The following is a 13168-nucleotide window of genomic DNA, read 5'->3' on the forward strand; positions in this document are numbered from 1 at the left end:
ATGGCAGCACAGCCTGCCGGTGCATCCACCACTCCTCCCAGTTCTGTGTCACCAGCAAACTGGCTGAGGGTACGCTCTGACTCTTCATCCAGGTCATTGATGAAGAAGCTGAACAAGACTGGGCCCAGTACTGACCCCGGAGGGACACCACTAGCTACAGGCCTAAGCCATGCCAGAAGACTTCTCAGAGTAGAAGAAACACTATTTGCTCATGGAGAATACGGAGCAATATTAGCTGCCCTGGGGTCACTTACCTGGGTAACGCTATGAACCACAAGGCCTTTGCTCTTCCCTCAGATTCCTCTAAAGCCCCTTTAAAAGAAATTTTGAGAGCCAGAACCCTCAAAAGTTTAAAGTAAGGGTGTTAAATAATCAAATCTAACGAAGCTTTTCAAAGCACCACTGACACAGCAGAAGACACTACAAAGACACTGACTTTTCCACGGGAATTTCACGGTATCTGCCTACCTCGAGACGCAAGTTCCTTCCGCAGCGGTTAGGAGGCAGACAGACATACCTGAGAAACTAGACCTTAGCAACTCCAAGGGCACAAACACCTGCAAGGCTCCTCAGCTGCCCTGCCCCGAGTACAAATCCTCACCTAGAAATCTGAGCCTATAGAGAACAGAAGGCTGAATTTCCAAAGCTGTATTTTTCCCAGCCCTCCTCCCTCCCGCCATGAAAGGCGGGCGACGGTGACCGCTTCATCTGCTTAAAAACTCCTATCAGTTCACATCAGCCACCACAGAGATACGAAGCAGCAAGAACAGGCAGTCTTTATTGCTCTTAAAACCCAGCTGAAGATAAAGACCTTTGCTCTTCGGCTTTTTAAAACCTCTAGCCCTCTCAGCTAGCAACTATTTGCTTTCCAATTTTTGGTCTAGGAGCTCCGTGTGTCGCAGCTGAATTCACCCGAGCAGTTTCAGCAGTCTTTGGTGGGGATTACTGATCCTAGGCAGGATGGCAAAACAGAGCACGTGACTCGCTTGGATGCCCCAGTTAATCCAGCATCTTCACTTCAATGCCCAGCCCACCCCCGACGGGGTGCCGCAGCCCAGCGGGAAGCTGGCTGTCCTCTCGCCTCCGGTACAAGCGCTGAAATTCCCCCACAGGGAGACACAGAATAAAACTTAAACCCCTATCGCTGAATTTGCCTCTTTATCAGGGTCCTAAGGGTTGCTAAACCAAGAAGGATGATGATCAAAATGCACAGTGCTGTATATTTTTATAGATGTTAATAACAGATTTATCTCATCTTACGTTTTGTATACTTTAAAAATATGTGACTATCGCACCCAAGATGTGTGCCACTGCAGTGTATCACAGCTAACAGCCCTAAAACCCTCATCATTTTGCATGTTCAACCTTCGTGCCACGACCACACACAAGTCCTAAAAAACCTCTAAGCTTTTAGTTCAGCTATGCAAATAATAATAATGCAACCAAACGAACGTCAACTAAAAGGTACAGGCAAAACCGGTACCTGCGAGACCGCAGATTCAGGACTTGCACAAAGCACAAAGCATAGCAAGCGCCAGACTTCAGATTTACCGATCCTGTTTCGGATACCACGGCAGCTTTGGTCGCCAGCACGCTCGCATGCCACACGCATCACGTTGAAAAGCAAAGCTGCTGGTTCCAGCGTCAGCCCAGCTGCTGAAGACCGCCCGCCCGCCCAGCCGCAGCACTTGAAATACGTACCCAGATCGACAGATGCCATTTTTTCCCAGCAGAATACGTTGCTGTAGCACACCTTTGGTTTTGCATGAGGCTTACTCCAGAAAGATTAATAAAAAAAAAACACAAAAGCAGCTTTTGCGTATCTTCTCTGAAGCTACAAGGTCTCCAGTCTGGCAACACTGAATAGAGAAAAACCCTCACAACTGTTATAACTCATTTAACGGGAAATACCTCTGTACGGCTGCGTTTGCTTTTTCGTACAGGTTAAAAGTCTTCAAGATTTTTGCACCGAGTTTAACACAGTATTTTAAATTAATAAAGCACCAAAAAAATGCATAAAATGCAACAAGACAGCAAGCACTGATGGCTCCTGCTAGCAGTGGAATAGAAGTGTAAAGCAATTCCGTATCTACAGCCACCATTTAAAACTACAAAACCCCATCACCAGCCCAACAACTTGGAATTCCACTAATCCACCTCTCAACCCACGGAGTCCATCGAGCCGCACAGCTTGTTCGGGGCACCCAGGACAAAACCACGTCCCGCCTTCAGCGCACGCCTCCAGCGAAGGATCGCTCAGCTTCCGGGCCGAGGATCCCAGAAACCACGGGGAGGTAGCTCGTGAAAAAGATAACTGGAGAAAGAACAACTTCTTCACACAAGCAAGCCAACAAAACCAGAAAATGAAAATCAGTAAGGAAACAGCCAAAGTTTAGGGTTTTCTAGCAGGGTTTCTTTGTCACCAAGACAACGCTGCCTGCTGTAAATAAACGGTGACTCGGGGCACCCAGCACCGCAACCTCAGCTAATAAATGAAATCCAGAAGAGATGGTATTCTTCTATTGACTGACTGTGACATCTTTTTCAAATGTTTTCCTCCAGAAAAAAAAAGAAAAACAAACCTTTACATGAGAATATGCCTGGGAAAGCGCATTCTTAGACACGTGCAATTTTTCAGGCGCTTACCCCTTTGCTTGCAGACCCCATTTTCACCTCTCGCAGGAGGCACTGACAGCTGGAAGCTATCAGAAAAGAAGATAATATCAGGAACCCCTGGTTCTATTTTGCACTGCCATTATCTTGTTTTGGTTGTTTTGTGGGTTTTTTTTTTTTAACAGAAAGTCCTTACTTTGCCTGAGGTTGCCCCTAAATAGTAAAGGGAAAAAAACCCCTTCGACAGGGAAGACGAAAGACTCCTATCAATCCCTTATGCACACTGACCAGGAATATGAATGGGTCTTCAAAGCAGAAAAATCAGTGAGCTGATCTCCTGATCGACACACAGGGGGTTGAGGGGACAAGAGGGCTGAAGTCACAACGTACCTGCAAGTTCTCCACTAGTGGCCACAGCAGAGAATGATTCTGCAGCAAATAAAGGTTTTAAACGGCGAGTTCCCGACGACAGCAGCGATGCCCTGCTCCCAGGCACACAGCTTTGGCATAAGAGGATTTTGCTCAAGTGCTGGGCTACCAAAGCCTCACTGACACAGCAAAGATTTTTCTAGTATCTCCATGTCAATTAGAAATAAAAACACCCACACAAACCCAAGCAGAAAACACGTATGGTCCGAAGTTGTCCAGTGTAACTCAAATAACTCAAGAATTCAAAAGTAACCAGAGGAAACCACTTCCCTTCACCAGTAACATTTGTCATTGCAGCTGCACTGGAGAACCTTCGTCACGGGCGCAGGGGACGGACTCGCATACTCGGTTCTGATGCAGTTACTGACCTCAAATCACCGCATCACGGCTCTGCGTTGTAGCCCTGATGCACAAAATCCTTTCCTGCCCCTAAAACAAAGAACGTTCCAGCTTGGATCGCTAAATAACAAGGAAAAGAAAACCAACGTTAAACCACTTTGATTTGGGTTACAACCCTTGCTCCTTTTCTAAAGGCGAGAACACAAGAGAGCTGCAGACACGGAGAAAATCGTCCCTTAAATCAAAGTCAGTGACCGAAGAAATGCTTGATAAGGTTAGCACCGACAGGAGCAGGCAGAGCCAGCCGCAAGATAACGACAAAGCCTCTAAACGCAGCTCCTGGCTGGCAGTGAGCAAGCAGGTGGTCTCCAGACAGACATCTCCGGCCGTACCAACTGCCATTTCGCAGCAGCGGCCCAGAAGCGGCTCGTCCCTCCTCGCCGCCGGGCCGAGGTTTATTAATAGCAGGGCATAAAGGGATCCCACGCTGCTGCCCGTCCTCACCCCGTCCTGCCGGAACACAGACGTGCTCCGCCAGCATCAGCCCAGCACCCTACAGCAGCCCCACACTCCACAAAAGCAGGGAAAAAAACTTACTATTCTACACTTGATACCAGTGCTGGTGGGTCTCAGATGCTCAACAAACCACACAGACTCCCAAGCGACGATACCTCCTCACGGTCTGCACGGCTGGGTGATAGGCAGACAGCCCGTGCCGTCTTCTCCCCTAACTCGCCCTTTAAGACAACTCTCCACTTGGTTTTTAAAACCTAAAACAAAACAATCCCTCTCCCTGCCCTCAAAAAAATCAGTTTTCCAGCCCTCTGTCTCAGCATAGCCGAAGCTCTTAAGGGTGAAGATACTGAACTGGACGTGACGAATACACCAGGAACAGTCCTTAGGAGCTACAGCTGCACGACCACGGTTATTTCTGCATCCTTCATAACAAAAAACATCCTTCATGCAAAAAAAACCAACTCCAAACTATCTGAGGAAGGTATTTTAAATACAAGAAATAACTCTGCTTTATGACAAGCCGTTTTAATACAAGCAATTTGTCACCTAATGTCAAAGGAACTACCTAAACAACACAACGTTAGAGATCGCTGAGCATTAATCCAGTAAAAAGCGTTATTTCCCAGTTTACTTTCGAACCATCGATTTCTGCTTACAGCGAACACCTTGATGTCACCAGAGTCGGTCCACCCAAACACTACGAAAGCTGTCAGATCCCCCAGGCCTTCAAAACCACAGCATGCACCCGTTTCCAGCTCACAGGGAAGAAAGGCTCAAAGCTCCGCGCCGCGGTCCGAGGCCCGGGAAGAAGCGGGGGACCCCCTGGGACTCTCCACGCAGGGACACAGCGCGAGATGACTTCCATACACCACGGGCACACAAAGACAGGGAGCGTGGGGAAGCCTGGAATAATCAATTTTGTTTTCTGTCACAGAATCACAGAATGCTGGGGGTTGGAGGGGACCTCTGTGGGTCACCCAGCCCAACCCCCTGCCCAAGCAGGGTCACCCACAGCAGGCTGCACAGCACCGCGGCCAGGCGGGGCTGGAATATCTCCAGAGAAGGAGACTCCCAAGCCCCTCTGGGCAGCCTGGGCCAGGGCTCCGTCACCCTCACAGGGAAGAAGTTCTTCCTCAGGTTCAGCTGGAGCTTCCTCGGCTTCAGTTTGTGCCCGTTGCCCCTTGTCCTGTCGCTGGGCACCACTGGAAAGAGTCTGGCCCCGGCCTCCTGATCCCCACCCTGCAGATACTCAGAGGCATTTCCAAGGTCCCCTCTCAGCCTTCTCTTCTCCAGGCTGAACAAGCCCAGCCCTCTGAGCCTTTCCTCCTAGGAGAGATGCTCCAGTCCCCTCCTCATCCTCGTAGCCCTGCGCTGGGCTCTCCCCAGTAGCTCCTCATCTTTCTGTCACTGTGCTTGTTGTCACAGCAGCCCCTCCAGTGTTCCTTCCATCCTCACACGCATCCTTCGCCCAGCTGCCTGAGCCTCCCCAGCACATGCTCCCAGCTCGGCGTCTCTCTGCACGCCCAGGGCAGGGCCTTCCTCACCGCCGGCACTTTAGCCAAGGAGAAACGGGCGCGGAAGGTCTGCGTCAGGAAAACAGCGCATCACAGCAAGGCAGGGTGACAAGGCCCGCATCGCTGCCCAGCACAATTTATCAGCAAAGGGTCTCCGGCAGAGTTTGACCGCACTGCCCCGGCAGCCCACTGCCCCTCTGGAATGAGAGTTTTCCAAAGCTTACTGAAACCTCTCACTGTTTTCAGCTATACTCCAGAGGCAGGGAGAACTCTCAGATATCCAATGAGTCATCTAATCTAGAGGCAATAATGAGAAGATTCATAATTGCAATTCTCTAGCCCTCTCCTTGCCCATCACAACTTCTGGATCCTCAGCCAAGCTCGCTCCTGCTCTGAGCATTCTCCCTGGCTGGTCCCCAATGTTCCCCAAGCTGGAGACACCACCTGCTACAGCCGACGGCTTCACCGCCGCCGAGACGCACACCCGTCCATTCTTCAGAGCACAAACCGGACAGAAGGCAGCTATGTTCACCATGCACTTTCCTGAAAGCAGTCACGCACCTACAGCAAAGCTGTCACCTGAATTACAGGAAACAAAAGCAAGAGTGAAGTACCCACCGTACGAAGAGAAAGAACGCAAGATGAACTGGAGTCCACTTACTGCAAGCTGAAAAGGAATTCTCACTTCCACTCAGAGTATTAAGGATATATCTTTAAACTCCAGGAGTATGATTCTTTGTTTCCCAAAATAAAAATAATTTTCAATTTTTAGAGTATTTTACACAGCAGTATTCTGAAATTCACTTGCCCAGTAAAGAAGTCTTAGCCGAATTCTAATTATCTTCCAGTTTAAGCGGTAATTATAAGCATCTAATCTTTATAACCTGTAATACCGATAAGTGTAAAGCAATTACAATAAAGGAGCGTTGCTTTGGCGTACAAAATGCAAGCTCCCGTCCCGAACCACAGGTGAGAGGCCCTGCCAAGGGCCCCACCAAGGCGAGAACCAGCTTGTCCCGAGCGCTTCCATTCACACCACCAAGGGACGGTAACCGTTAACGCTTCCAACAAGGCCACTCGCTCTTCTGCAAAACAGCCGGCGCCAGACGAAGCTATTTCAAAGATTCGTTGTGTTCTTGCGTGCATTCGGTTACGAAAATGAAATGAAAGAACGCTGCCCCTCCCCAGAACTGTAGGAACAGCAGAGAAGCACCACAAAAACAAAGAAAACCTCAAGATACAGTGTTCTGTTACAACTTCCTTATCAACACAAATAGCTTAAGCCGCTCGCTCCAGCCGCGACCTCGGCCCAAGTGGCTTCGGCCACAGCGTGGCTGCGCTGGAACAGGCTGTGCGGAAGGACCGGTACGACACAGCCCCGATCGTGGGCTGGTTGTTAACCCCACTCAGCTCATGGGGACACCTCGCAGCGCTGCTGCACAAAGAACCCCCCCACCGACGGCACCCAGTCGGCAAACCGTCCGCGGGTTACCGACACCGGACCGGGCGACGGACGGAGGGCGGACTGCAAACCTCCGGTAAATACGGAGACTACGGCACGCCGGGGCTGCCCAGCATCGCCCCTCGGCATCGCTCCGCCCTAGCTAACGCTCTTCCTCGCATTGCGGGTCCGTTCGTCTTCTGGAAAGTTCACCTCAGGGAATCTTCCAAGGCTTAGGTAGCGAAACCACAGAATCACAGAATGTTGGGGGTTGGAAGGGACCTCTGTGGGTCACCCAGCCCAACCCCCTGCCGAAGCAGGGTCACCCAGAGCAGGCTGCACAGGACCACATCCAGGCGGGGCTTGAATATCTCCAGAGAAGGAGACTCCACAACCTCCCTGGGCAGCCTGGGCCAGAAAGAAAGTTACAAAACCATCACAGAGGGGCAAAAACACTTGGAAAGGCAGCAGAGAAAGGGGAGAGCCCAGTCACACCGTGGGGAAGAGGAGCGGAGCAAGCAGCGACCGTCCCGCAGGCCCCAGCCACACGCGCAGAGCTCCCAGCGCGCACCAGGCCGGGAGAAACGCGGTGCTGAGCACCGCAACGGCTTTTTTAATCTCTTCCCCCCCCTTTTTTCTTAACCAAAGCGATCAGGGGTGCGGTTTGAGGAGAAACCGTCTGAAAAGCCCGCCAGGCCGAGCCGGGGCTTGCCCGCACACGACGAGGCGCGGAGGCGGCCGGGCCTGAGGGGAAACACGGACGAGGGGACCCCCTCCTCCCCCCCAGGAGCCCCCCCGGGGCAGGCCGCGGCTTCCCTCACGGCGGGGAGGGACCGTTAACCCGCCCCCCCCCCCAAGGCCGCACCTTCTTGTAGTGCTTCCCCAGCCAGACGCGGACCGAGTCGAGCTGGGACACGGTCTCCGGGCTCTCCCAGAACTTCCCGGTGGGGCCGCCGTCCTTCCGCCGAGCCACGGACAGAGCCGCCAGGCCGGGCCCTCCGCTCGCCGCCACCGCCGCCGCCCCCGCGGCTCCGGGCCCGGTCCCGCCGCCCGCCGCCACCGCCGCCGCCATTGTTACCCTCGCCGAGCGCCGCCACCGCGGCCCTGCGCCTCCCCCCCGCCTCACGCCGCGCATGCGTCGAGCGGCGGAAGCCCCGCCCCCGCGGGCATGCTCGGGAACGCGCTGCCTCCCCCTCCCCCGGCCCTGCCGCCGCGCTCCCCCTCCCTCCCCCCCCCCTCCCCGCCGCCCCGGTGCGGACCCCTCCCCCCCTCCCGCCGGTGTCCGCGCGCCGCCGCCCTCAGCGCCCGCGCCCCGCCGCCCCTCCCCCACGCAGCCCCGCCGCCATCTTAGCGCATGCGCGGGCGGCCCTGTTGATGTGCAAAGGCGGGGGTGCGCGCCCGCCTCCTGCGCATGCGCCGCGGCGTCCCAGCGCGCTGCCCCCCCCCCCCCCCCCCCCCCCCGCCGCCCAGACTCGGCGCACGCGCGGTGCCTGCCGCTGGCGCGAGGCGGCCGTTAGCGCGGCGTCGCCTCAGCGGCCGCGAGAGTGGGGCTGAGGCGGGGCTGCGGCGGGCTCCGGGCCCGAGAAACCGCCGCCAGTGCGCTCGGTACCGGCTGAGGCGGGCTCCCGGTGGGCTCCGGGCCCAAGAAACCGCTGCCAATACCTTTGGTGCCGGCTGAGGTGGGTCACGGCGGGCACTGGGCCTGAAAAACCGGTGCCAGTGCCCTCGGTACCGGCTGAGGCGGGATCACAATGGGCTCCAGGCCTGAAAATCCACCACCAGTGCCCTTGGTACCGGCTGAGGCGGGATCATGGTGGGCTCCAGGCCTGAAAAACCACCATCAGTGCACTTAGTACAGGCTGAGGCAGGCTCACGGCGGGCTCCAGGACTGAAAAACCACTGCCAGTGCCCTTGGTGCTGGCTGAGGCGGGATCACAATGGGCTCCAGGCCCGAAAAACCGCCACCAGTGCCCTCAGTACCGGCTGAGGCGGGTTCACGGCAGGCTCCAGGCCTGAAAAACCACCGCCAGTGCCTTTGGTGCCAGCTGAGGTGGGCTCACGGCAGGCACTGGGCCCGAAAAACTGCTGCCAGTGCCCTTGGTACTGGCTGAGGTCGGCTCTGGGCCCGAGAAACTGCCGCCAGTGTGCTTGGTACCAGCTGAGGCGGGCTCACAGCAGGCTCCAGGCTTGAAAAACCGCCACCAGTGCCCTTGGTACCAGCTAAGGCGGGATCGTGGTGGGCTCTGGGCCCAAAAAACCACCACCAGTGCACTTGGTACAGGCTGAGGCAGGCTCACGGCGGGCTCCAGGACTGAAAAACCACCACCAGCGCACTTGGTACAGGCTGAGGCAGGATCATGGTGGGCTCCAGGCCTGAAAAACCACCACCAGTCCTCTTGGTACAGGCTGAGGTGGGCTCCCAGCAGGCTCCAGGACTGAAAAACCACTGCCAGTGCCCTTGGTGCCGGCTGAGGAGGGCTCCCAGCAGGCTCCAGACCCACAAAACCGCTGCCAGTCTGTTTGGTACAGGCTGAGGTGGGCTCCAGGCCTGAAAAACCACCACCAGTGCACTTGGTACAGGCTGAGGCAGGATCATGGTGGGCTCCAGGCCTGAAAAACCACCACCAGTCCTCTTGGTACAGGCTGAGGTGGGCTCACAGCAGGCTTCCAGGACTGAAAAACCACCACCAGTACACTTGGTGCCGGCTGAGGTGGGATCACAATGGGCTCCAGGCCTGAAAAACCGCCACCAGTGCCCTCAGTACCGGCTGAGGCGGGTTCACGGCAGGCTCCAGGCCTGAAAAACCACCACCAGTGCCTTTGCTGCCAGCTGAGGAGGGCTCCCAGCAGGCTCCAGACCCACAAAACCGCTGCCAGTCTGTTTGGTACAGGCTGAGGTGGACTCCAGGCCTGAAAAACCGCCACCAGTGCCCTTGGTGCCGGCTGAGGCGGGATCATGGCGGGCTCCAGGCCCGAAAAACTGCCACCAGTGTGCTTGGTGGCGGCTGAGGTGGGCTCACAGTGGGCTCCGGGCCCAAGCGGCCACTGCCAGTGTTCTTTCTGTTGGCTGAGGTGGGCTTGCGGCGGGCTCCAGGCCCAAAAAACGTGAATGCGTTTGGTACCAGCTGAGGTGGGCTCCGGGCCCGAAAAACCACCACCAGTGCCTTTGGTGCCAGCTGAGGTGTGCTCACGGCAGCCTCCGGGCCTGAAAAACTGCCACCAGTGTGCTTAGTACTAGCTGAGGTGGGCTCTGGGCCTGAGAAACCGCCGCCAATACCCTTGGTACCAGCTGAGACGGGCTTATGGTGGGCTCTGGGCCTGAGAAACCAATGCCAGTGCCCTTGCTACCGGCTGAGGTGGACTTGCGGTGGGCTCCAGGCCTGAAAAACTGCCGCCAGTACCCTGGGTACCAGCTGAGGTGGGCTCCAGGCCCAGAAAACCGCCGCCAGGGCCCTTGGTACCGGCCGAAGTGGGATGCTCAGGCGTGCTGAGAGATCTCACCCCCTTTCCTCGCACCCAGGCCAGTCACAGCAGCCCCATCTGGAAAATCCTTGCGGAAATCCTTGAAGTCAGGATTGCAGCCGTGCCCCTCACATTGTGGAATCTGGGTGAGGAAGCCTAAAAAAGGGAGAGGGGGAGGAACTGAAGCGAGGAGGCCGGCAGGAGTAGGAGGGGAGTGGAGGAGGCAGCGGTACCTCAGTGAACACTGCACACCCCATGGTTTTGTAAAAGCGCCCAGAAGACAGTAAAATGAACCTGATTTTTTGTGATTGTAGGGCCTAAGGAAAATGTTGGCATTGGTCCATCTCCCCTGTAACCATCGTTTTCTGCTGTTAGGGGTAACTCTCCTAACTAGAGTAGAATCCAACCGATCTGGACCTTGAAAGGGCAAAATATAAAGCTAAAGATTTCGTCTGGTGGGCACCAAGAGACGTCTGATGTGCCATGTCAGAACCGCGAGGGTTCCAGGACACGGGCAGCGCTGCTCTGGCCCTGCACCCAGACACCTCCCATCCCCTGCCCTTCTTCTTTCTTCCAAATTCAGAGTCCCCTCCTACCCTAGGCCTGAGGTGTCTTCTGAGAGCGCTCCGAGTTAGGGCATTTGGTGCTCAGAGGGAGGAAGATCTGGCTTTTGCCTACTTTCCTAAATCACAGAATCGTTAAGGTTGGAACAGATCTCTGAAATCATCGAGTCCAACTGTCACCCCAACACCCCCATGCCTGCTAAACCATGTCCCCAAGGGCCACATCCAGACGGTGTTTGAACCCCTCCAGGGATGGGGACTCCCCCACTGCCCTGGGCAGCCTGGCCCAAGGCCTGACCACTCTCTCAGCACAGACATTTTGCCCAATCTCCAAGCTGAACCTCCCCTGACGCAGCTTGAGGCCGTTGCCTCTCGTCCTGTCGCTGGTTCCTGGGGAGCAGAGCCCAACCCCCCCTCACTGCACCCTCCTGGCAGGGAGCTGCAGAGAGCGAGAAGGTCTCCCCTCAGCCTCCTCTTCTCCAGACGGAACAGCCCCAGCTCCCTCAGCCGCTCCTCAGCAGACTTCTTCTCCAGCCCCCTCCCCAGCCTCGCTGCCCTTCTCTGGACACGCTCCAGCCCCTCCAGGTCCTGCTTGCAGTGAGGGGCCCAGCACTGCACCCAGCACTGGAGGGGCGGCCTCAGCAGCGCCCAGTCCAGGGGCACCATCCCTGCCCTGCTCACCGCCCCATTCCTGAAACCAAAGAAACCAGACTCACTCCATCCTGCTCCCGGTGTTCCCAATCCTTACAAGTTTTGGGCCTGCCGGCCACCTTCAGCCAGGTTTGACACGGGACACAAACGCTGCCAGTCCCTGGATGGCTGAGCAAGCAGGAGCACATCCCTCCTCGTCAGTGATCAGGCAAACCGGCGGCGATCCCGCAGGGTGCGGGCGGCAGCCTGGGAGGAGGAGAGGTGCAGGGACACCGCTCACAAGAAAACACAGACTCAGGCGGTGCGTGTTACAGCTTCAAATTTCAAGTGGTTTAAAATATAATGAACAAATCTGCCCCAAATCTTCACTGCTGGGTACGTTCAGAAGTTTTATTTATCTTTTTGTAACCACATCTAGTCCAATGGACTGAGTCATCACGAAGCAGTTCTCCCCAAATTTTCTCTTTTAAAAACATTTAGTAGAGACTCAGTCAAAGCTAATGTTTTATTTGCAAACCCAACCATTCAAAAATAAAAAATTCAAAAAATAACAGGCAAAAATCCATATATAATTACAAAATACAACAACTTTCAGTAAATAAAACTGAGCACATTTCCATTATTTGCTCCTACATTCAACTCCAGAAAAGTAATAACGATGAAGTCGGGGGCTTCTCCAATTTTCATATTTCTCAAACCAAACTAAAGCAGCAGCAAAGCGCTTGGTCCACACAACCGCAACAGAAACCTGCGCCCCGGTGCGGCAGCGCTCACCCTAACTCTGCAGCTCTGCGTTTTCTTTTTGGGCTCTCAGTTACTCCATCTGTACACGTTTTCGTACAAACTCAATCGACACTCCCAGCTGGGGGGTAACTGTCTGCGGGCAGTGCAGCGGGCACTGCTCCCGTGACCGCCAGATCCCCGGTGAACGGCAGCCGCTGCCCTGCCTGACTCGCCAGCACCGGAGGGTAGCACCGAGGCTGGCAACGCTTGGGCATTTTACTGCCACTTTATCAGACATTCTCAGATAGAGAGACAAAAAGCTCTTCAGCAAAATCACCATCTCCATACAAAAACATCCCTGGCCTTGCCGCAGGCTGCAAGCGTTCCCCCTGCCCCGGAACCCAGAAATGAACACTCGCAAGGAAGGACACTTTGGAGATACTGAGCCAGCAGCGTGCCCTGGCTGCCCAGAAGGCCAATGGTCTCCTGGGGTGCATTCAGAGGAGTGTGGGCAGCAGGGTGAGGGAGGGTCTCCTTCCCCTCTGCTCTGCCCCAGTGAGGCCCCATCTGCAGTGCTGTGTCCAGTGCTGGGCTCCCCAGTTCAAGAAAGATGAGGAGCTACTGGAGAGAGCCCAGCACAGGGCTACGAGGATGAGGAGGGGACTGGAGCATCTCTCCTAGGAGGAGAGGCTGAGGGAGCTGGGCTTGTTCAGCCTGGAGAAGAGAAGGCTGAGAGGGGACCTTGGAAATGCCTCTAAATATCTGCAGGGTGGGGGTCAGGAGGCCGGGGCCAGACTCTTTCCAGTGGTGCCCAGCGACAGGACAAGGGGCAACGGGCACAAACTGAAGCCGAGGAAGCTCCAGCTGAACCCGAGGAAGAACTTCTTCCCTCTGAGGGTGACGGAGCCCTGGCCCAG

At 55.4% G+C, this 13168-nt stretch overlaps 1 protein-coding gene across 1 annotated transcript in view; it reads right to left on the reverse strand.

Annotated features, from left to right (window-relative positions):
• The window catches only part of SMARCC1 (SWI/SNF related BAF chromatin remodeling complex subunit C1), a 107603-nt gene extending 99616 nt beyond the window's left edge, over nucleotides 1-7987 (reverse strand). Inside the window, exon 1 of the mRNA XM_075419987.1 lies at nucleotides 7718-7987. Within this exon, the coding sequence (XP_075276102.1) occupies nucleotides 7718-7987 (270 nt within the window). The remainder of the gene's footprint in view (nucleotides 1-7717) is intronic.
• Between the last annotated feature and the right edge of the window lie 5181 nt (nucleotides 7988-13168).

The sequence above is a fragment of the Opisthocomus hoazin genome, chromosome 4, assembly GCF_030867145.1.
Source record: "Opisthocomus hoazin isolate bOpiHoa1 chromosome 4, bOpiHoa1.hap1, whole genome shotgun sequence".
Lineage (NCBI taxonomy): Eukaryota > Metazoa > Chordata > Aves > Opisthocomiformes > Opisthocomidae > Opisthocomus > Opisthocomus hoazin.